Source organism: Cyprinus carpio, chromosome B17, assembly GCF_018340385.1.
Source record: "Cyprinus carpio isolate SPL01 chromosome B17, ASM1834038v1, whole genome shotgun sequence".
In the NCBI taxonomy this organism is placed as follows: Eukaryota; Metazoa; Chordata; class Actinopteri; order Cypriniformes; family Cyprinidae; genus Cyprinus; species Cyprinus carpio.
Genome location: NC_056613.1, coordinates 26,909,873 through 26,932,834, shown reverse-complemented (window position 1 = coordinate 26,932,834; position 22,962 = coordinate 26,909,873). Strand labels below are relative to the sequence as shown.

General features: G+C 35.9%; 1 protein-coding gene across 1 annotated transcript in view; it reads left to right on the top strand.

Annotated features, from left to right (window-relative positions):
- The window catches only part of alk (ALK receptor tyrosine kinase), a 395,687-nt gene that overhangs the window by 358,934 nt on the left and 13,791 nt on the right, over window positions 1-22,962 (top strand). Inside the window, exons 11-24 of the mRNA XM_042742958.1 lie at window positions 3,781-3,888; window positions 10,088-10,253; window positions 11,325-11,472; window positions 11,586-11,696; window positions 13,390-13,531; window positions 14,822-14,992; window positions 15,089-15,187; window positions 16,930-17,085; window positions 19,114-19,227; window positions 20,366-20,552; window positions 20,769-20,859; window positions 21,224-21,288; window positions 21,385-21,514; window positions 22,264-22,361. Coding sequence (XP_042598892.1) covers window positions 3,781-3,888; window positions 10,088-10,253; window positions 11,325-11,472; window positions 11,586-11,696; window positions 13,390-13,531; window positions 14,822-14,992; window positions 15,089-15,187; window positions 16,930-17,085; window positions 19,114-19,227; window positions 20,366-20,552; window positions 20,769-20,859; window positions 21,224-21,288; window positions 21,385-21,514; window positions 22,264-22,361 — 1,786 coding nt within the window. The remainder of the gene's footprint in view (window positions 1-3,780; window positions 3,889-10,087; window positions 10,254-11,324; window positions 11,473-11,585; window positions 11,697-13,389; window positions 13,532-14,821; window positions 14,993-15,088; window positions 15,188-16,929; window positions 17,086-19,113; window positions 19,228-20,365; window positions 20,553-20,768; window positions 20,860-21,223; window positions 21,289-21,384; window positions 21,515-22,263; window positions 22,362-22,962) is intronic.

The following is a 22,962-nucleotide window of genomic DNA, read 5'->3' as shown; positions in this document are numbered from 1 at the left end:
GAACAGGAAACTGAGGCTACAGTTCACATAGGCTCACCAAAACTGGACAATAGAAGACTGAGAAAAGGTTGCCTGGCCTGATGAGTCTTGAATCTGCTGCAACATTCAGATGGTAGAGTCAGAATTGGGCATAACTTAGGCATAACATCAAAGTAGGGCTGCTCGATTATGGCAAAAAAAAAAATAAATAAATAATAATAATCACAATTATTTTGGTCAATATTGTAATCACAATTATTTAACATGATTATTAGTGGGTCATATGAACAAAACTTTATATTAGTGATACAATTCCTCAAATTATTGAAAATAATTAAACTGTCAGTAATACAATAAAAACAAAAGCAAAGGTCAAAAACAATAGAAAAAAGATACAAATTAAACATTTTTAAGTTTTTCTAAAAGTATTTAGCTAACAGCATACTAAAGAAGTTGAATAATCAAATGTAAAATAAAACAGCATAGTCTTTACTGTAAGAATTAAACTTGTTTTGTTTCTTATTAAAGTTACAAAAGTCCTTCAGTCAAGAGCACAGACTGTATAAAAACATGGACGTAGTGTCCATGACGTCACCCGTAAGTTTCTGAAGAGCGTTTTTGAAGCTCGAAGTGGGTGGAGCCTGCCATCGCTATCTTGGAAGCGTGCCATAGTGCATCACTCCCAGATAATCGAAAATGTGTAAAGAGGCGAGAGCTGGTTGCTGAAACTACGCCCACCTAGCTCGACGGTGGTGACAGCAGTGGCAATCCAAGTGGCCACGCCTTAAATCTTAATTTTAAGGCTTAATATAATTTAAATGGATGAGTTATATAAAAAAAAAAATCACATTTGTCATGAAGGGTAAAATTAGCTATACAGACCAAAACCACTTTTTGTACCAGGCTGTAAACTTTTTTTTTTTTTTTTTTTGCTGTAAAGTTGGGCATTTTAACATGGGGGAGTCTATGGGACTAACTCCCTTTTGGAGCCAGCCTCTAGCAGCCAGTCAATGAATTGCAATTTTAGTTACTTCCGTGTTGGTTTCACAAGAAAGACTAGAGGGTTGCGGCTTGGTCAAGGGCAGTGAATGATTTTCCCTTTGTTTTTTGTTGTCTGATACAGCAGAAGGAATAACACCCGCTGTCACTTTAAGAGCTGCACGGATCCAATATACTGCTACACATGTATTTTCATTCTCAACTGTTTATGTTCAAGACATAACTGTCGAGTGTTCACATGAATAATCACCAAGTTTGGCATTTTGACACAACTTTGTGTCTATTTGACCGTTTAGGCATGCAGTTTAAGCTAAAAGTTTACTTTACATGTCTGTGCTCTGCTCCGTGTTGGAGCGCATGCACAGATCAGCGCAAGTAGCGCAAGTTTTAGAAACATGAACAAATCTAATAAACATTAATAAATCAAGCACGTCCCATTTTGCGAAAATCACGTTACATGATTTTACTGATTTGCAAGTTGAGTTTGGGCTTTTATTGAGGAGCAAAGCTGCACTGCTGAAAAGGAAGAATGGGGTACAATAATTGTTTTATCTCGATTATTGCATTTTCATAACTGAAACTGTATTTTGATTAATTGCACAGCCCTACATGAAAGCATAGATCCATCTTGCCTTGTATCAGGCTTTCAGGCTGAGGGTGGTGTAATGGTGTGGGATTTTTTTTTACACTTTGGGCCACTTGAGCATTTTTTAAATGCCACAGCCTACCTGAATATTATTTCTGACTAGATCCATGCCTTTATGACCACAGTGTAGCCATCTAATAATGGTTACTTCCAGCAGGAGAACAGATCATGTTACAAAGCTAAAATCTTCTCAAACTGGTTTCTTGAACATGATATTAAGTACACTACATTTAAATGGCCTCCACAGTCACCAGAGCCCAATCCAACAGAGCACCTTTGTAACAAAGGCTACTTGGAAATATGTGCCTCTCTTTCTATGAAACGTACCTATACGTAAACATTAGAGGCATAGACATTTTTACACACTGCGAGATTTCGTCACATATCCAGCTTCATATAAAATTTCTAAGGAATGTTTCCAGAAACTTGTTGAATCTATGCTATGAAGAATTAAGGCAGTTCTGAAAGCAAAAGGGGTACCAACCCAGTACTAGCAAGGTCTTTTCTAAGTAATGCATTTTTTTTGTTGTTGTCTTTTTAAAACACAATTTATTAAGTAACTACTAACTACTGAATTCTTTGATTTAGTTTGCTCATCATGAATGATCAAATGTTTTCCCGTTTTTGTATGAGACGAGACAAAAGGCAGGGTGTCTCAGAAATAGGAATTTATCAGATCAACTTCTTTATTGATTCCTGAAATGGAACGATAGCCCTGTGACATGGTGCATCATGGGAATGTGCTTGCAACAGGGAGTCCAGATTGTGATGAATGATGCCAACTCCAGTCAGAGTGGTGCGGGAGTTTTGTGGGAGTAGATGAGTATTTTTAAAGCGATGATTAAGGGATGGAGATGAGAGGTAGCATTTTTCACAGAGTCCCAGTATTGTCTGAGCAGCTACGTTTGGGGGAATAGGATGATTTGTCTCCACAGAGATTTGACAATTCGAACAATGCAGCCACAAAGCCCGTGTGGCTTGTCATAGTGATTAAGAAATATGAACTAAACTCTTGACACTATTGGTGGTGGTTGTCTACTTTTGTGAAGTTATGGTTGTCTGTGTTTTATGTCCAAGAATTACAAGTATAACATACTTCATAATGAAACTAAAACTGTCTAGAAACTCTTTAAAGACAAATGTGTAAATATTTGTTTCTGACATATATTTTATCCCACTGAGGTTTTGAAGAATTCTTTGAAAACCACCCTAAATGTGACAATAATGGAATCTCAGTTATGCTGCTTTTAAAACATGTACCGTACATGTAAAAAAAATAAAAAATTATTTCAGGTTTTCTGACCAAAAAAATATCTTCCTTAGAAAAAATTGCCAATGGTATGCCGTCAACAAAAGCTACCTCGTAGCTGTGCATTCAACATATGAAAATCAGAATCAAGAACTGGACAATGCAATTTGTGTAAAATGATATAGATAATACACGTTTTATCCCAAGTGCTTACTATTCTGCATGTTTAAGCTTCGAGAGGTCCATAAAATATTACCCCATGAAAATCGCATGAGGGGAGGTGATGGAAATGTCAAATCCAGTCAAAGAGAGAAAGAATCAGAAAAATCCTCATGAAATGCAAAGGCATCTGGGTTTGATGTTACATGACCCCAGTAACAGCTTTTGCCAATGAAAGTAAAAATGACAGATAGCCATAAACACTTGATGTATAAGCAATTGTCACTAAAGGTTATGTTTTATTTGTATATACAATTAACATCCATTTCTGATCTGCATTTTTAAGTGGTGACTAAGTGACATGGAATTTTCTGTTGAGTAATGCATATCAAGATTTTGAGGTCAAGTGTTCAAACATTTAAGACTCCTACATCATCAGCAAGCAACCTTATTAGCATATGATTAACATTTGAAAGATATGCAAACAGTTGAACCATTTTTTTAAAGTGCATGTCTCGTATATTCAAACAATTCTCAAGACATTGATGTGAATTTCATTACCAGCTTTAGAGAATGGGTATTGTTAATGAAATATATTATCTAAAAGTATTTTTTTATTGAGCCAAAATACAGCTATTATCTATAGGATTACGGATAATGTGTTTTAACAATGCCTGCAACATTTTCTCTGGCTGCAGGAGTATTGTTGGACCACAACAATGCATTGTGTCTTTTCTCTCATCTTCAGCCAATGGAGAATTTCCTCCGGTGGCTCCCATAAGCCCCACGCAAGTGCAGTTTACACCAAGCTATGAGAACATCAAGACTACTACATGGCCTGGAGTGTCTACAGAATGTGAGTTTTAGCTACTTTCATGTGCTTGAGCCGTTTGTCTTCTTTGAGTTGTTTCTAACTTTTACTTGGCTTGTTCTGACTGAAATTTGCCCCAATGTGATTACAAGTCTGAAGTTTGGTGCAGACCACAGTTATTCATGTTATTGCATTGAAACTGTAGAGTGTTTGAGGACTAAAACAAACACAGTTTCAGTCATTGTTCAATGGTTTGTTTTAAACTAGTCTCTTATGCCTACCCAACCCAGTAAGTCAAGAAGCATCTGTCTGATTGACATATAATACATCAAATAAAGCAAAACAGTTGAGGAATAAAAATAGAAGTAGTCCATGTTTGTTACAACCGCATCTCAGAGAAATTGCATTGTGAAGAAATAAACCGCATTACACCAATTACATACTGCATGTTACATGATAAAAAAAAGCCTTTTTTGTTTTTTGTGTAAATGCAATAGAATAATTTGACATTTAAATAGCATTCTGGTATTGATTAATTAGCTAAAGTTATTACTGCACCATCTGCATGCATATTGTTGTGTGGTTTAAAAGCGGCCTTGCTACTACGGTTTTGGGGAAAACTGTGACTAACTAGTTAATTTCTCTAATGATACATCATACTGTGGTTAAGCAGCAAGTTGTGTTGTTGTACTGATGCACCCGAGTCTAATGTCATGTCTGTTATAATCTATCTATCTATCTATCTATCTATCTATCTATCTATCTATCTATCTATCTATCTATCTATCTATCTATCTATCTATCCATGTAAACCGAAATTGCAATAGAAAATCAACATACAAAGCAAAATAAAAAGTAGGAAATGTGTCTAAAATATAATAACCATAATAACATAAGTGTCAATTAATTGTTCTTTGGATAATGCTTATTGAAACACCACATATTAGTTTGTGAAATAATGAAGAATACATATTTTGATAAATCAGATGCCAGATCTAAACAACACTCCCAATTCCAACAATGGTAGCACCATGCTTTATAAAGACTCTGGAATCTTTGTTTTCACAGCAATTTATGAGTTATGCGCTGCAAACATCAGAGCACCTAATTCAAAGTCCAGACCACGTAATTCCTTCTGAGCACACTGAAATTGTTGAAATGCTTGAGTACACCAAATATGTTGGACTTCTAATGGATATAGAAGATGAATGCTTATGAACAGAGGCTCTCTCTTCCTCTCTCTCTGTCATGGAAGTACACTGCAGAGAAAAGAAAGTGTGCCATCTACTGGACTATTGCTGCACAATCTTCCACAATTCAAACACTGTTGAAAGACCAATTATAACATCTAAGGGTGCTTTCACAGTACTGCTTTTTGGTGCACATCTGCGTCAGGATGACATCAGAGTTGGGGTGATTTGGAAATGTGGCTTTCAAAACTTGAAACCAAGGAAACATATTAAGTCTGCTTGAAATCGCCTCTGGAACACAAGTCATGTCATAATCTGTACTACATTGTAGAGATGAAGTGCTATTGGTGACAAAGAATTTGCATCTTTGCACAGTACTGATCACATATATTATAGAATAATGCCTTTCTCATAGCTGCTCATCTCAAATTGCTTTATAGCAAACAGCTCTCATTCTTCCAGTCTTTTAAATGTGTTTGTGGCAGACAAATGCAAGTGCCATTCTGTAATCAAACCAACTGCAACAATGGCCTTAAACTCAATGGCCTGTCACAATATTATATCAGAGTCAAAATTTCACATTAATGCTTTCAAATGATCAGGATCGCTCATGAAGCCTGTATTGTAAAACATTACTTCACATTAGCATGATTGTCTATTAAACATGCATAAAGCATGTTTAAAATCAGTCGTCTAGCACATGACCTTTGAAAATGTCCTACCAAATGCCATCAGCATCGGGAAGACTGATCTGCTGGCTCATAGCATATACAGGTGTTCCTCTTATGTTCATGCTCATTGGAGCATAGCTATTTATCAATATGGTGAGCTTGAGTGTTTGTGAAATGACTCCCACGCCGTTTCAGCCTTAATAAATCTGAATGAGCAGTTAATCTGCTATTCATCAAGACTCATTAGCAAGTCTCACTCACACAAGCCATTCTCTGGTGTAGTTCAGCTGTAAATGGTCAACTCTTCTCTGCTGTGTCTGAAAAGGCAAAAGGAGGACGATTCAGTGCTGAATGTTATATGAAACCGATTGTTTGACTTCATCCTACCTATATATATATTTATATATGTGGGTATGTATATTAATGTAAAATTATATATATATAATTTTTTTCACTTTGTTGCTCTGTAAACCATTGCATGTGGTGGTGAGGGGGAGTATATGAGTCATTATAGGATACATTTCATGAACATTGATGATAATTTAATTTCTTACCATTTTCTACAATTTTGCTTTTTTTGCACTTGCAATTTGCTTAAAAATATTAATTGCAGTTTGCATCAGTATTGTTTTTTGTTTGTTTGTTTGTTTTTTAAGAGAGTGGTTTCTCAGTTTAAAAATAATGAATAATGTTACATTCAACATTATCTATATTAAATGTATTTCTAAAATGCTGAAATCTATTTCTAAATACTTCAGGAAAAAAAAAAAACGTTCCTGGCATATTGAGTTTTTGGTTGTTTAATTTAAGAAAAAGTTTTATTTTTCATATGTTTGCAAAAGTTCTGTTATTTAACCAGCAACCCCCTGAAATAAAAAAAATGATGACACAATGCATCTAGCATCATATTATCATATTCTATCATATCATGTTATTTGGAAATTTGGCTTCAGTATGATTTAGTTGTTAATGAGTAAATTAAAAAAAAATGTATGTAAATGATAATAATTATATATATATATATATATATATATATATATATATATATATATATATATATATATATATATATATATATATATATATATATATATATATATATATATATGTATATATATACACACATATATATATATTAATGTTAAGTTTAAGAGCATAAGATACTTTTTTATAAACAGTATAATAATGTAATCTGTGAAGCGTTTGAGTCTGAGCTTCAGTTATGAGCTGGTGATAATACACACTATGCAACAGTTGAAAAGGATAAACAGATGGCAGATTTGCAGTGCTGTTATGCTGTAGTAGATGGAGCAATGGAGAGAAAAAAAAATCAGAGCAAAATGCATTCAAGTCAAGACAAGAACCTGTTAAAAAGGGGCATTGGTTGTTGTGTACAATTAGTACAGAACCAATGTGCAGTCATCCCTGTGTTTAAATTAGTGCACATTCAGTCAGTCACATAGTGTTCCGTAAGGTTTTTTTTTTTTGTTTGTTTGTTTTTTTTTTACACTAAGTTCATTAGAAATAATCAGTATAATTTACTGGATTCTGCATTACTGCATTACATTTATTCTATACACACCATTTTTTTCAGTTGGCTTTCCATCAAAAATAAGTATATCATAATATATCTTGGTCATACCACCTATGTCTAGATTTATCCTATAATTTATGAGCTGTTCAAAACCACAACTGCTCAAGACAGTTAATAATTGAACACAAACTCTTTCTTCCAAACACACTAGAGTAAAGCTTTCTGAAGTTCTATTTCCGGCAGTTGTTTTCTTTAAACTCAAAGGGAAATCAAGCTGCACATCAGTCTTCCCTTGATTCAGTCATGTATAATTGATATAACTTTGAAAATGTTTAGATGCGTTTGATAAACTGTGCAACTATTGACATTTTCTGTCATGCCTCCGCTCACCCTCTTGCTATTTCTAATATTACCTTCTCTGCAATGTTCCTGCCCTCTCCCCATCCATCCTCCACTATCGATTTCTCCCTTTGCCACCATGGCATCTCATTTTGGCAAGTAAAGCCCAGTTGAATGGGGGAGTATGCCTTACGCTGACTCAAATCTTCAGTGGCGTGGAGAGAGGGAGCATGTTCTTCTGTCAGATCAGCTCCCTCGGCCTTTGTCTCCTTGATTACTTCCTCTGACTTTGTCTGCGTGATTGCTTCTTCTGATGAGAAAAGAGAGATGGGCCGCTAACCTCATGATACACTGAGCGCCGCCGCTCAGCTTCCGATGACTCAGCCATTTCCACCAATCAAAACTTCAAGAACTCTAATAAAAGGAAGCTGTGTAAGACCATAATTGGTGATATTTGTCAGCCGCGAACCTCTCTTACAACTCAAACCTTCCTTTATCTTCAGATCTAATTACAGATCTCTGTAGGCTGCTGGCAACGAAGTAAACTTTTATTTGGATGTTTTATTTGAAGACTTGACTAGAACAATATCACTGCATAAAAAGAGGGGATATTTTTACACCTAAGAGACTTTGTATGTCTCACCTTGGTCTCACTTTGTTCTGGTGATTCATTTCAAAACTGGATTGGTTGCCATTCGATTGGTTCCAGCCCCCAATCTACCCTTGTGCAAGAGAAATGACAAAGAAGTTTATTGAATGTGCACTTCAAGTGTATACTTCAAATCTTAAAAGTATATCTTTTTAAAAAACTTAACTTGAAGATGATATACATTAATGGAATAAAATAAGCTATTTAAGCATACTTAAAGACAATACACTTTCATGGCTTTTTTTCTTTACACACTTGAGTACAAAATGCACTCTGTAATAATGTCATAATAAAAGTTTTACATACGTACATTTTAAATCATTGTTTTCATACACTTTATTTTAAAGTGTCCTTGTTACAGTGTAATGATGCATTTAAATACTGAGTAATATTGTTTAACTATGTGTACTTACTATATGGTTAGGATTAGGATTTGGGTTTGGCTTGCATGTAATTATGCTAAATTTATTGTTATTGTAATAGTAAATACATGTAAGGTGTAACAAGGACACCTTAAAATAGCATGTTACCAAGTACACTTATTTTGACGGGTTGACTAACATGTAAAGTACTTGTTTGTAATTCCGTCATTTGATATTACATTTAGGGTGAGATTTACAAACAGCTTGCACCAGCACAAACTCTATTTTGTTTTAAATCTATCAGGATTTACCAATTTTTACAGACAGTGAAAAATTTGCGATGAATAAGTGTGGAGTTATTTTTGTGGCTTATTGCACATGCATTTGTAGGTGTGTCCCTTTCAGACCTGAAATTTCAGAGAGGAGAGTATTAAAATGCATCATGCAATGTGATTTTTGGGTCTTAACCTATTTTGTGCCTGTGCTGTTAGTAGATCACCTGCACCTGATTAGCATCGTCTACGACCCTACACTAATTTGCACTGTTCCTAGTAAATTGCGTTGGTCATTATATAAATGAGCTGGCTGTAGCTGTGTTCTTTCATTTGCACGATGTCAGTAGATCAATAGAACTTTCCACTCCCATCCAGTTTTGTCTATGAAATGTGTTAACGTAATAAATTGTCAAAAAATAAAATAAAAAAATCACATTCAGTTTGCACTTAAATTAATCGATTTATATGGATTCATTTTATATCACTTTCAAAACACTGATTTTTTTAAAGGTTTTGTTACCCAGACATCTATTTATTATTATTATTATTATTATTATTATTATTATTATTATTATTATTATTGTTATTATTTATTTATTTTTTTATTTGTTCTATAATAAGTACTCTTTTCAGAAGTATGTTAAAGTGTACTTCTTTTTCACTAGGGTATACAGCAAATGCCCACTGTTATAGGACACTACAAAAAAAGATAATACATAACCCATGAAGATGATGTAGATCAGCCTCCAGCTGAGCTGATAAAGATAAAGATTAAAAAAAAAAAAAATTAAATGTGGTGCAACATACCTGTAGTACACTTTAACCTTTAGAATCCATTGAATGTGAGCCTAGTATACATCTTATCCGAAGTGAAGTAAATCAGAACCTCATCCCTTTCATGAATAAGTGCATTTGACATTTAGCAATGAATGAACTCTTCATGTGGTGCAATTTTAGGTCTGTGAAAGACATTCTACAGGTTTCAAGCTAAGAAGAGAAAAATCATAAATTGTCTGAAGCTTTTAGGTAGCCCAGCCAGCCAAAAACATCACATAGCATCTCTTTTTGTTGTTGCCATCTAAAAGAGTACAGACTTATTTTGTCCAAGTTCTACACCCTCTCTCTCTCTCTCTCTCTCTCTCTCTCTGTGAACAAGAAGAATTCTTATTTTACAAAGCTAATAGTACATTTGCTTTATTTGGGGACATTTGTGTGTGTTTTCAGCTGTCAAATGGATATTCCACACCTGCGGAGCAACAGGACCAGACGGTCCAACGCCGACTCAGTGCAGTAACTCATACCGCAACACCAATGTCAATGTCACTGTAGGCACTAAGGGACCATTCAAGGGCATCCAGATGTGGCGGGTCCAAGAGACAAGGAAATACAGGTACACGCACACACATAATGTCCTGACCACCACAACCCAAAATGCCATACTGTTCAGCCTCTAGGAATTTAGTAGTTACTTTTTCAACCATGAAATGGGAAAACATTCTTCTTCTGCACAATTGCTGCCTGTTATCAAGCCCGTCAGGTCATTCAGGTAATTGCTGTCCGTGGAGCAGGAGGAATGGAAAAACACATTTCATCAGCTGCATTGCTTCAGTAGGTAAAAGGCTGTTAATGGAGTTCAGTTAGTATGGTGTGTGAAGCAAAGAGGATATATTTATAGTATTATATATATTGTTTGTTATGTTCAATTTGAGCATGCAAATGCTGTTTCAGAAGGTAATATTATGCTGTCTTCTTGAATATATTATTTGACCTAATACTGAGACGGCATTGTAAGTAGCTTCTGTTGGAGAAAAATAAAATCAGTTCAGCTCAAACAATCTCTGTTTGAGCTGATGGAGTAGTGAGAAACAGTTGTTCTTTACAATGACAGTCTACAGGAAAAAAAAAAGATTTCATTTTTTTAACATCGAAACGGTGCAACTTATGTGTTTTTCCCCTTTAGTGCAAATTCTGAAAATTATAGTCATGTGTGACTTACTTTCTGGAAAGTATAGTAATTAAACGGACCGTTTCACAAAACATTAATGTGTTGTGTCATTTTAGAGTAAAACAGTAATATGTTGTTTGCTTAGCAACATGCTAATATCAAAATCAACTGGAACTGCACTTGTGGAGATGTTTACTGTATGTAGAGTGTTCACTTATTCACTTATGAGGTTCCATTTCAGTTAGAATGCTGCTGTAGGCAGTAAACTGCAGGGCAGCAGCGCATTCATGCCATTCTTGGTTCAATGGTGGTGTATTTACTAAAAGATTGTAATTAGAAGATTGTCAGTTTGATCCCCATAAGAAGTGTGCGAAGAACCATTGCCACTGTGCCCTTGAGCAAAGCACTTAACCCCTGGTCACTCACAGAGAATTGTCCCTGTAATAAGTGCACTGTAAGTCACTTTGGAGGAAAGCAGCTGCTAAATGACTGCTTACTTATTTGTCTTGGGTTTAGGATCACGGCGTATGGAGCAGCTGGTGGACGCAGTGTCCAGGCTGTCCACAAGTCACATGGGGTGTACATGACTGGAGACTTCCAGTTACAGAAGGATGAGCTGCTGTATATTCTAGTGGGACAGGAAGGAGAGGATGCTTGCCCAAATGTAATCCTTTCTACCAATACATCCCTGTGTTATTGTTTCAAAAAATGTAAAAAGGGTATGATTAGCATCTAGTAAAACATGTAAGGATTGCATATAATTTTTTTCTTTCATAGACGGTGCCTGCTATGGTCCGGATCTGCAAGGAACAGCAAGGACCATCAATCAACAAAACCCAGCTTAAGGGAGGAGGTGGTGGAGGAGGAGGAGGCACCTACGTCTTCAAGGTGACACTATATAAAATACATTTTAAATCAGATATTTTCAACATTGTATATTTAAATATGTGTACATCTATTTGGATAGTGTACCCCCCCAAAAAAAAGTCATTACCTGTTCGGTCACTATCGTTCTTCAAAATATCTTTAACTCATACATGTTTGGAACAAGTTGAGAGTGGTGATGATGACAAATATTAATTCTTGGGTGAATTATCCCTCAGTTTCTCCAGTCAGTTTCTTTGAAAATGTCTAACTTTGAGTGTTAAATTTTAGGGCATAAATGCACCACAGTTAATGATCTCAAATCAATCAATCAATCAATGGCAGACAAAGTTGAATACAACAATTACCAATACATATAGTTAAAGGGGTCATATGATGTTGCTAAAAATAACATTATTTTGTGTATTTGGTGTAATGCAATGTGTTTATCCAGTGCATTGTGATTGGCTGAATACCTCAAGCATGTGATGGAAATATTATGCCCCTTACCATACTGTCATGGCACGACAAGACAAAAACAATAAAACCCATTATAAACAAGGCATTTGTTGCATCCAGTGGGGACATAATTACTGATTACAATGACTTATACTGTATTTTTATGTGTTGCGTTGCGTATCGCTCTGCGTAAACATAAAACCATATCTGCATTTGTGATTGGAGAAACGACAAACAACTACAGTGCTACTCTACACTGTTCAAACTCGCATTTGAATCATCAGTGGCAAATTCTTTAAATATGAAAACGTGCTTACAGACTGTGTGTCAGAAGCGCCAGATTGTCCTTGCAAAGTTGAAACTGCCCCACTTTATAGAAACAGACACCAGCATTGTAGGCTACTCTAACAGGAAACAGTCATCATCCTCCGCAAAATGCACTGCACACATCTGAATATTTAGGTTGAACTGTTCTAGAACAGTGTTGAACCACTGATTTCTAATTGTGTCCTCTTTTAAAAGGCCAAAAAAAGTAGTTTTGCTTTCACAACGAAACACACAATGTCTCCACAACATGGCCACGGCGGCAACAGCGAGAATAAAATTAAGCCTTCTTTCTTTGTATGAACGTTTGGGCGGCGTTATGCAAACCTTCCCACATCGTGACGTAGACATGTGGGCACATGTTAGAATGAGCCATTTTAGGAGGGTGTGGTTGACTCTTAACGTTTATAAAGAATATCTCTTTGGATTTGAGACTTCAGTCTTTACAACTTTACAGATCTTCTTTATGCACCAACAGCTTGTAACACTCCAAAGAGAAAGGAAAAATTGAAATTGCATCATATCCTTTAATTCAATACTGATATCAAAAAATATATTTTCTAATCTAATTTCAATTCACTCTGTTAGCCAATATTCATGTGTCATGTCATGTTTATGTGTAAAATTGGGTAAAATTGGGTGTTAGCTTAGCCACATGCTAACATCAAATTCTATTGAAATTCTGCTTTATCTGAAGAACGTTGTTGAGTAACTATGTAGAGTATGCAAACCAGGTTCAAGGTCATATATACAGACTGGGGCTGGGCCAGTAGGCAATCACCTTGAGCACAGCAGAAGCCACATAGTAGCATGCTAACACCTTATAATAGCAATACCCTGACAACACATTTCAGTCACCTCACATTTCAGTGACAATTGGAAGATATACACTGTTAAATTATAGTCTTACACTTCCTGTTTCCATTGGTTACAGGTGGTAAATGGAGTCCACGTTCCACTAATCATTGCTGCTGGAGGTGGAGGACGTGGCTACAGCAGCCAATCAGAAACCCCAGAGGAAGTGATGGACAGGGATCCCAGCATTCCCGGCCGTAATGGAAAATCTGGCGCTGCAGGTAACCACAACAGATTGTTTGCATTATACCGTATATAAATTACACAAATTTTAGCATTACTGAACTACGTAGTGTGTATTACTCTTTCTGGCAGATCACAATGGCAGCGAAGCAGAACATATTGCACACAGGGCAGAGTTATTTATTTATTTATTTATTTATTTATTTATTTATTTATTTATTTATTTTACTTTATGTGGATAGTTGGATCTATGCTTTTGTTTACCAGAATCAAATTTAATTGATATGGAGAAAAAAAAAAGAAGGAAAAAATAAATAAATAAATGCTGCTCCCTTATGCTTTTTCCTTTCTGGACATGGGCATAATAATTTTCTTTTCTGCTATGCTTCAAAATCCAGTCTGAGATTGAATATGATTTTTGAGGTGGTGCCTTCAAATTCCTTGTAGCAGTGCCTGAATAAGACTGAGCCAGCAAATTAGGAATAGAATATTGGATCTTGGATATTCTTATATATATATATATATATTGGATGGCGGTAACAACAGAACAGTAATAATAGTGTGCTCTGCTTTCAAGTCTAAGCAATTGAAGGTGCATCTGTGTCTGTGCAATCAAGTTTCTGCATGCTATTGCATTGTGGGTGTTCTGGTTGTGTCCTGCCGAGCACTCAGTATGGCTTCTACCAGTGGCACTCTTTTCAAAGGCCAGCTCCCCCATTGTGCTCTATTTACTATATAAAACCTTCATTCCTAATTCTATTTAATATGTTTCCATCATTTTCATAAGGATTATGGACATAATTATATAGCAACCTCACTGAACACCCTAGTAACCACCTTTAAAAAAAGCACACAGTACACCCTAGCAGTCATCTAGCAATGGTCAACGGTGAATCCATCGATCCAATCTTTCTTTCCTTTTCTGTCTCTAAAACTCTTCTGTATTCAAAATGTTTTTTTGTTTTTTTTTTTGTTTTTTTTTTCTTCTCCCCAGCAAGGAATGTGCTGCTAAGAAACCATTAGAGAGTTAGCAAAATGGGACCACTTTGACATCTGAAATAATTTACCACATTTTTATTTGAACATTCATGCTAAGCAACAACACTAACCTGCTTCAGAGGAACAGGGATGTTTATATGAGACTATTTTCTCTGGAGAAATTGCTGTGCCATTCTGCATTCATAGATCTGTTGGAGGATGGATATAAATAAAAAAATAAAAAAAGTTATATTGTCACCTGTTGTGAAATTAATTAGCCATGCAGAGAAACTGAAATAGTGCACAAGTGTCTTGTGTTTTTATGACCTGTGTGGCTCTGTGGATTTCAGGCGGTGGCGGAGGCTGGAATGACACTGCCCCTGTTCCTCAAGGCGGTAGACCACTCATTCTGGGAGGACAGGGTGGAGAACCCTGTCAAGTCATAGGCTGGAAAACTCGAGGAGGTTTTGGAGGCGGTGGAGGGGCCTGCACGGCTGGTGGAGGAGGTGGAGGATACAGAGGTTAGACTGAATTTTTAATTGTTTATATTATATACTGTATCTTCATTTTTTAGTTTTGTTTCATTTTGTTACTGTTTCTCAACTCCATGAACATAGGGGGCAGTGCCTGGCACAATAATGATCCCAGAAAGGATGGAGATGATGGAACATCGTTTATAAGTCCTGATGGCGAAATGTACCTGGAGCCACTCAAAGGTAATACAATATTATTTTGTTGTGTCCCAAATGATATACAATACACTGTGCACTTATACTATATGTCCTTTATAATCTATTGTATGACTTTTATAGATTCGCTTACATAAGTTCGGTGAACGCAATTTCTAGCATTCCACACTTTTTTTTTTTTTTTTTTCGTTTCAATACCTTCACATCATTCAGGTATTTGAAGTGTACTTTTTATTGGACCTTTAAACGTGAACACACTATTTATGCTTCAAAATGTCACAGAACATAAGTATGTGTATTGTATGCATCAGTACACTGTATACAAGTACAGAATGGTAAATGTGTACACTTTTGAGTTTCTGGTGAATCCAAAGCATACTGCCCATACTATATAATCCATACTATATACAAAATTAATATCAGTATGATGTGTTTCAACTCATAGTACATTGATGATGATAAGCCAAAAGGACCAGATGGTATAGGATACTATTTGCGTTTCATTCATAAAGCACATGCCTTGCAAGCTTTTGTGCTGATATTGCACACAATCCATTAAAAAAAAAAAAAAGTCTTTAAATGGACTTTTTCAGTTGAAAAGAATCACAAAAAAAATATTAGGCCAAAGTTACAATATAGCTATTGCAGTTTTTAAAGATATAAACAGTTAATTAACTAAGGCAATACATTTAACTTGCTGCTAACATTCATACTTAAATGTGGTGACATTTCAATATGGCCATACTGTGTACTCAGAGTTTTCCAGCACTAATGAGGTATATAAAATATTTTTTAGAGCATACTAGAAGTACACAAATTAGGATGCAGTCAGGACGACTGGGGTCAGCACCTCTTTATCATTCAAATTAAGGGCTTAAATTAATTTCAAAAAACTAATTTCACATTTTTGTGAAAGGTTTAATGGGGACATACAAATTAATTTGCAGTGAAATATTAAGGTGCCAATAACAAGCATCTTGGAAAACAGATGTCTGGATGATAGTGGGCTATTAGTGGTATACTTTATCTCTACAGAAGTTTGTACCTAAAGTTGAAGGTGACTCAAATCATATACAGTTTCTTAGATTCCCTCTAAGGCACCATTGTGCTTTAGAACAAGGTGCTTATGCTTCCAGGACTGCGAGTGATGAAAAGCATCTCCTGCATTGAAAATAGGATTGGGTCATCAAGAAGTTTTCTTAATACAAAAGTTCTGTCTTTTGCTTCAGTCTTGTGTAATAATAGGGAAATTTTACTTGAGGAAGACATATTGTGAGGAAGATAAAACAGTTTGATGTACTATGAAAATATACGGTGTACTATGAAATTATACTGTAAAAAATCTCAGAACTATAAACTACTTCACCAGAGCATTCACTGGTGAACAAATAAGACATTTTACACATCAATGGCATGATTCAGAAGGCATGATTGGCTATATCTCATGATTCAGATTCTTTCATCCACTTGTTTTCTTTCAATTAAGAAATGTTTTATATTTATTTTTGGATGTGATTGATCATATGCCTCACTGATCTAAGCCTATCCTCCTCAGATTTTGAAATTATTAAATGTTTTTCATAAGCTAAGATCAGTGACTTCCAAACAGAAAAGTACAAGACCCATATTATCCCCCTGGAAACACCTGGATTATGGTGCCTGGCACAAACTTACCCCTGTTGTGATCAAGCCAACAATCTTCTGATTATAAGCCTCAATCTTTTCTACTGTTCTTCACCATCCCATAAGTGTGATAATGTAATTTCCAGGCATGGAAGGCGACGGTGAAGTTATCATCAACCCTGTGCAGAACTGCAGTCACTGTGAGTCAGGAGATTGCCACGAGACCTCTGAGGGCACGGTGTGCTACTGTGATGAAGAGCTCTCGCTGGCCCCAGACGGAGTGTCCTGCATCAACTCTACTGGTTAGTTCATTCATAACACACTCCACCACCATTAGATGAACGGCTGTCTCATAAAATGGTAAAATGAATGTCTGGGAAGAGTGTTCTCACAATGAAAAAGTTCTTCTTCAAGAGCAGCACTCGCCTTTGTAAAGCCAAGTTCAATTCTCTACCATTTACAGTCTTTCTGGCAGAGGTCATAACTGTCAACTGTAGCTCCGTTTGCCAAAAAAAAAAAAAAAAAAAGGAGAGAGAGAGGGAGATAAAAACACTTTCCACTATTGCACACCTCTTTTAGCTACTGTTCCATTAATTCAGAATGTTTTACACATCTGTTCATATATGCAAATCGATTGAAATTCCCTCTGTTCTCCAGCACTGTTTTCAACTTCATAAGTGTTTGGTTAATAAGTGAGTTAGTGCCCATGGGTTCATGCTAATTATATGCTAATATCAACACTTCGAAGCTCTAAAAAAAAAAAGCTCCAAAAGTGTAAACACTTTGACAGGTTTTTAAGAAATAAGCAAGAAAAATAAGAATTAAATTGCATCAGATAAAAAAAGATTTTTCAGAAAGCTTTTCAACCGTCTGCTCAGTACGTCAAAATCTTCTTATTCCCAGGTTAAAGACCCCATTAAATCATTCAAGCACGGTTTTCTATACTATATTGACATTTTCTAATAAGAAGTTGAGGCAGGGCATAATGAAATGCCCATCACTTCCTGTGTGTGTGTGTGTGTGTGTGTGTGTGTGTGTGTGTGTGTGTGTGTGTGTGTGTGTGTGTGTGTGTGTACAAAATTGTAATACATTTAAAATGGTTCAGTTGCAAATTTGTACATTACTAAAACACTACACAACACTAACACACTACATTACTACAATTATTTATTTTTTATTTTTTTGATGAAGCACAAGTGCCAGTCCTGGTTCATCAAGCATAGTTTTCTCTATAAGAGAAAAGCAGAATCTAAGGGCAAAGTCTTTGTTCATCTTCTAAGGGCACCTTGGTTAAAACCCAGGGCTCTTATTCACAAACTATCTTAAGATTAAAAGTAGCTCAAAACTTGCTGATTTAGGAGAAAAATCTTAAAAATAATGGGCGTGTCAGTCCTAATTTTAAAACTCCTCAATTTGCTCTAAGAGTATTTGACAAAGCGTTTTAGTGCTAAAACTAGCTTCTAGATCTGTGAAACATTAGGAGTAGTGAAGAGGACTCCCAAGTCACTAAGACCAAACCACAAACTATCTGAAAAAGGCTGTTGCCGGCAATCTGCCTTGGTATGTAAACATTTTGAAACATTTGGCGATAATGAGATTTTAAAAAGGTTATCCCAACTCCCAACTTTAATTTTTCATTAATCAGTTGGAAAGAAGTAACAACTGTTCGTGTCCAGTTTGGTTTTCTTTTACATTTGAATGTCTTACTGTCAGCCATGATTATTGTACTCGTTGCAACTGTTTACAAGACACATACATGTAAGAGGCTGGCAATTAGCTGATCATATCCTTGTTTAATTAGTGATTAGCCTGCATTTTAAAACTTTATTTGAATGTGGCGATTAACATTTTTATTTTTAAACCTTTATTTGAATATGGCAACATAATATCACATTCTACAATATTTCTGTGCTAAAAAAAAAAAAAAAAAAAAAAAATCTGACAGAGACCCATCAGCCAATCACTGTGTCCATAGTTAGTAAGTATGCTGACATCATCCATAGTGATAAGGTCAACCCCGCCCTTACTCTTAGCTTAAGATTTCTGTCTATTCCTTAGTAACAGTTTGTCTCAGCAGCTTTGTGAATAGGTTTTAAGAGAAAACTCTTAGCCAAACACTTTTACTGTTATTTTGGGGAATTCTTAGTTGTAAGATAAAATGTTTTGTGCATACGGGCCGAGATCTGTCCCTTCAGTTTGAGTGGATCTGATGCCTGACATGAACACCCTTTTTTTTTTGGTCCTGAGGTAATAATTTTAAGTGTGAAAAGCTCTACTGAGTTCTGCCTGACTCATGTGAAGTGTACATTTGTTGCTGTGTGTTTTTGTAGCGGTGTCTATGTTGCCCGCCCAGCCGTCTTTGTCTCATCTGGCACTGGGTCTGTCTGTAGGGACCTCTGCGCTCATCGCTGCCTTGCTGTTGGCAGTTTCAGGCGTTATGATCAGTAAGTAGACTATGTCAAATCCTTTTTATGAGCATAGTTTCATGGAGTCTCAGAGGTTAACCAAAACATAATACTGGAGCCAAGCCATTTTGGGAAGCTTTTTGAATTGGGGGGGTGGGGGGGGGGGGGGTATTATTTCTGTAATAAAACAATATTACAGAAAGATCACAGAAAATGATATAACAATATGTTGCATATTTTATGTTTCACTGGCCAATATGAATGTTGTCTTGGACAGTATACTGACACCTATGGGTGTGGATGTAGTTTCATGCCAAAGCGATATCTATGCCACTGTAGGAAATGTGAAATTTACTTCATTTCATGACCAAAAGTCTCCAATAAGAATTATTTGTTTATTTATTTATATATTTATTTATTTATGCAAAAATAATTTGGGGGGCTGTCTGGTCTGCATAATGTTTTTTTTTTTTTTTTGGAAAACCTGTTGAATGCACTTTTAAAGAAACAGTATAATCATTCAACTGCACACATGCCACATAATCTTTCAAAATTCAAAATGAGGATTCATGTCTCATGTTTGACACACACACACACACACACACACTGTGTCATTGCACCGAACACATCATCTGTCCATCCACACTGTAGTAGCAGTCTCTGAGTGATAAATAGAGTAGATGTGTGATAAATGGGCTGTTAACTGAGCTCTGACAAGCCTTGTCGATTACCACTTTATGAATAAATCACTTCCACACGCTGCACTAAAGTGTTTACTGTGTCGGTCAAGCCCACCAAACTTGGATTTACTTGCCTGTTTGTGAAAACTGTTTTTAAGTGTTTTTCTCATGTAGTTATCCACAAATTTGCAATAAAATGTCACCACTAAGGTTGTTATAGTTAACTAAAATTATTCAAGTTACAGCGACAATAGCTCTTAATTATTAAATATGTTTTAATAATAAACCTGATAACAAGAAAATTTAATTAGAGTCCTATTTAGTTTGTCCAGAAGGGCCTCAAACAAAACATTATGGCACTGGTTATTGTACAGCAGTCTGATAGTTCATTTCTAGATTGAATATGTATGTAACATTGACAATGGCAACAATCCAATTATGCGAACATATATGTAGCAAACTGGAGAAAATATCATGCTGTGCTGATTGTCGTTCAGTGTACAGACGTAAACACACCGAGCTCCAGTCTATCCAACTCGAGCTACAGAGTCCCGACTGTAAGCTAAGCAAACTGAGAGCCTCTACCATCATGACCGACTACAATCCCAACTACTGCTTTGGCGGGAAGACCGCCTCCATCAACGACCTGAAGGAGGTGCCACGGCGTAACATCTCCCTCGCCAGGTTGGGAGCATCAATAATTCCTTACAGTTCAGTTGGGTTAAAGAAGTGTTATGTGCTAGAATGTTGTTTGACTGTGAAGGGTCTTCATACAGCTGATGAAAATTAATCTTCTAATAAGTGAAGTCTGAAACTTCCTAAATATAGTATGTAAAATACAAGGAATGATATTATTGACAAAATAAATAACAAAACTCTTAATGTATGTTTTGTTTGTAGAGGTTTGGGTCATGGCGCATTTGGAGAAGTCTATGAAGGACTAGCCGTTGGGATTCCAGGGGAGCCCAGTCCGATGCAGGTGGCTGTAAAGGTAAGATCTGCAAATACATAAAAAAGTCTGTTATGCTCCTTGATCTTGCATACTGGGGTTTAATATTTTGATTTATTATTGTAACCATGAATACATTGATTTGGTCTCTATGCTCTGTAGTATTCTAAATTTTTACTGCTAGATAAATGTGGATGGATGGATGGATGGATGGATTTATTGGTTGGTGTGTGTGTGTGTGTGTGGATGGATGGATGGATAGATAGATAGATAGATAGATAGATAGATAGATAGATAGATAGATAGATAGATAGATAGATAGATAGATAGATAGATAGATAGATAGATAGATAGATAGATAGATTCATTTAGCATATATTTGATTATTAATTTCTTCTTTTATTAGACCCTTCCTGAGGTGTGCTCTGAGCAGGATGAACTAGACTTTCTAATGGAAGCTCTCATAATCAGGTAACAATGAAAAACACAAGATACATCATTCCAGAGGGCTAATATATGAGGACATATAGCAAAAATACCACATTTCTCTCTCTATTCCTCTGACAGCAAGTTTAGTCACCAAAACATTGTGCGGTGTATCGGGGTGAGTCTGCAAGCTCTGCCTCGCTTCATTCTGCTGGAATTGATGGCCGGAGGGGATCTCAAGAGCTTCCTGAGGGAAACTAGACCAAGACTAGTAAGAACACACACACACACACACACACACACACACACACACACACACACACACACACACACACACACACGTCACAGAATGTGCACAGTGTCTTGTATTGCATAAACCTCATTAAGTTTTGTTTTTCATTAGTTTATTTGATTAGTAGTTTGTGACTTTGCTTTTAGATTATTTATTTGGTTGGTGATGGTGGTGTTTTTGTTTCTGTGTATATTAAAAATTATAAAATTATTATGCTTGCAGATAATTTCCTATTATGAAATAAATGCACACAAGTAAAATTTACTTTATACTGTAATAATATCAAATTAAAAGTTTTACATTGAAGTACACTTTAAATCATTGTGTTTTAATGTTACTTCAAGTAAACTTAATCTTTTTTTTTGAGTGAAATTATTGATGTGTTGTATATTTTTTGGATGTGATTTTTTGATGTGTTGTGTTAGTTTTTTAAGCACATGTAAAGTACTTTTTTTAATGTACTCATTTGCAACTGAACCATTTTTAAATGTATTACAATTGTGTATACACACACACACACACACACACCACACACACACACACACACACACACACACACACACACACACACACACACACATATATATATATATATATATATATATATATATATATATATATATATATATATATATATATATGTCAGTATTCTTTTCAAAATTTGCTAAAGTGTACTTATTTTTGACAAGGGAATACCCAGCATTCTGACTTTCTGATATGTTTTCCAGGAGCATCCTTCAAGTCTAACCATGGTAGATCTTCTCAACATTGCCAGAGACATCGCTCGCGGCTGCCAGTACTTAGAAGAGAACCAGTTCATCCACAGGTATAATTACCAGCAACCCAACACACCTTCACACATTACAGATCGATTTAACAACAGATGGATGATCTGCTTTTTTCTGAAGTCAGCACAAATGCAGCACTCCTGACTGCTTTCCCTCTCATACCTGCAATGGGAGTTCTATTTCCTTTTGACACTCTCATCCAGAATGGCATGAAAAATGAGTCCACTTAGAGCTCATTTATGCTACATGAGCAGTCCAATCATCAATCCAGGTATAGAACAGGGACACTGAGACACTTACCCATCTGCAGTTTCCTACTGAAGTTCCTCACACAGCTGAGTTAAAATGTATCTGGGCCTTCGTGTTCAGTTTGAATTTTTTGGTCAAAACCCAGAGCGATTAAACGTTTTGCCCTTTCTGGGGATTTATTTTATTTTTATTTGTATTTAATTTTTACCATGAAAGCTGTAATCCATTGCTGTCAGCCAAACACCAAATGCCTTCAAATAGTACAAGTAATTGGAAACATGAGTTTCATGACATGTCCTTCAAAAGGAAACAAGAATAGTCTTGCATATTGTAAAACTATTTAAACCTAAACCCTAAACCTACCCCTCACACAAAACATTCAGCATTTTT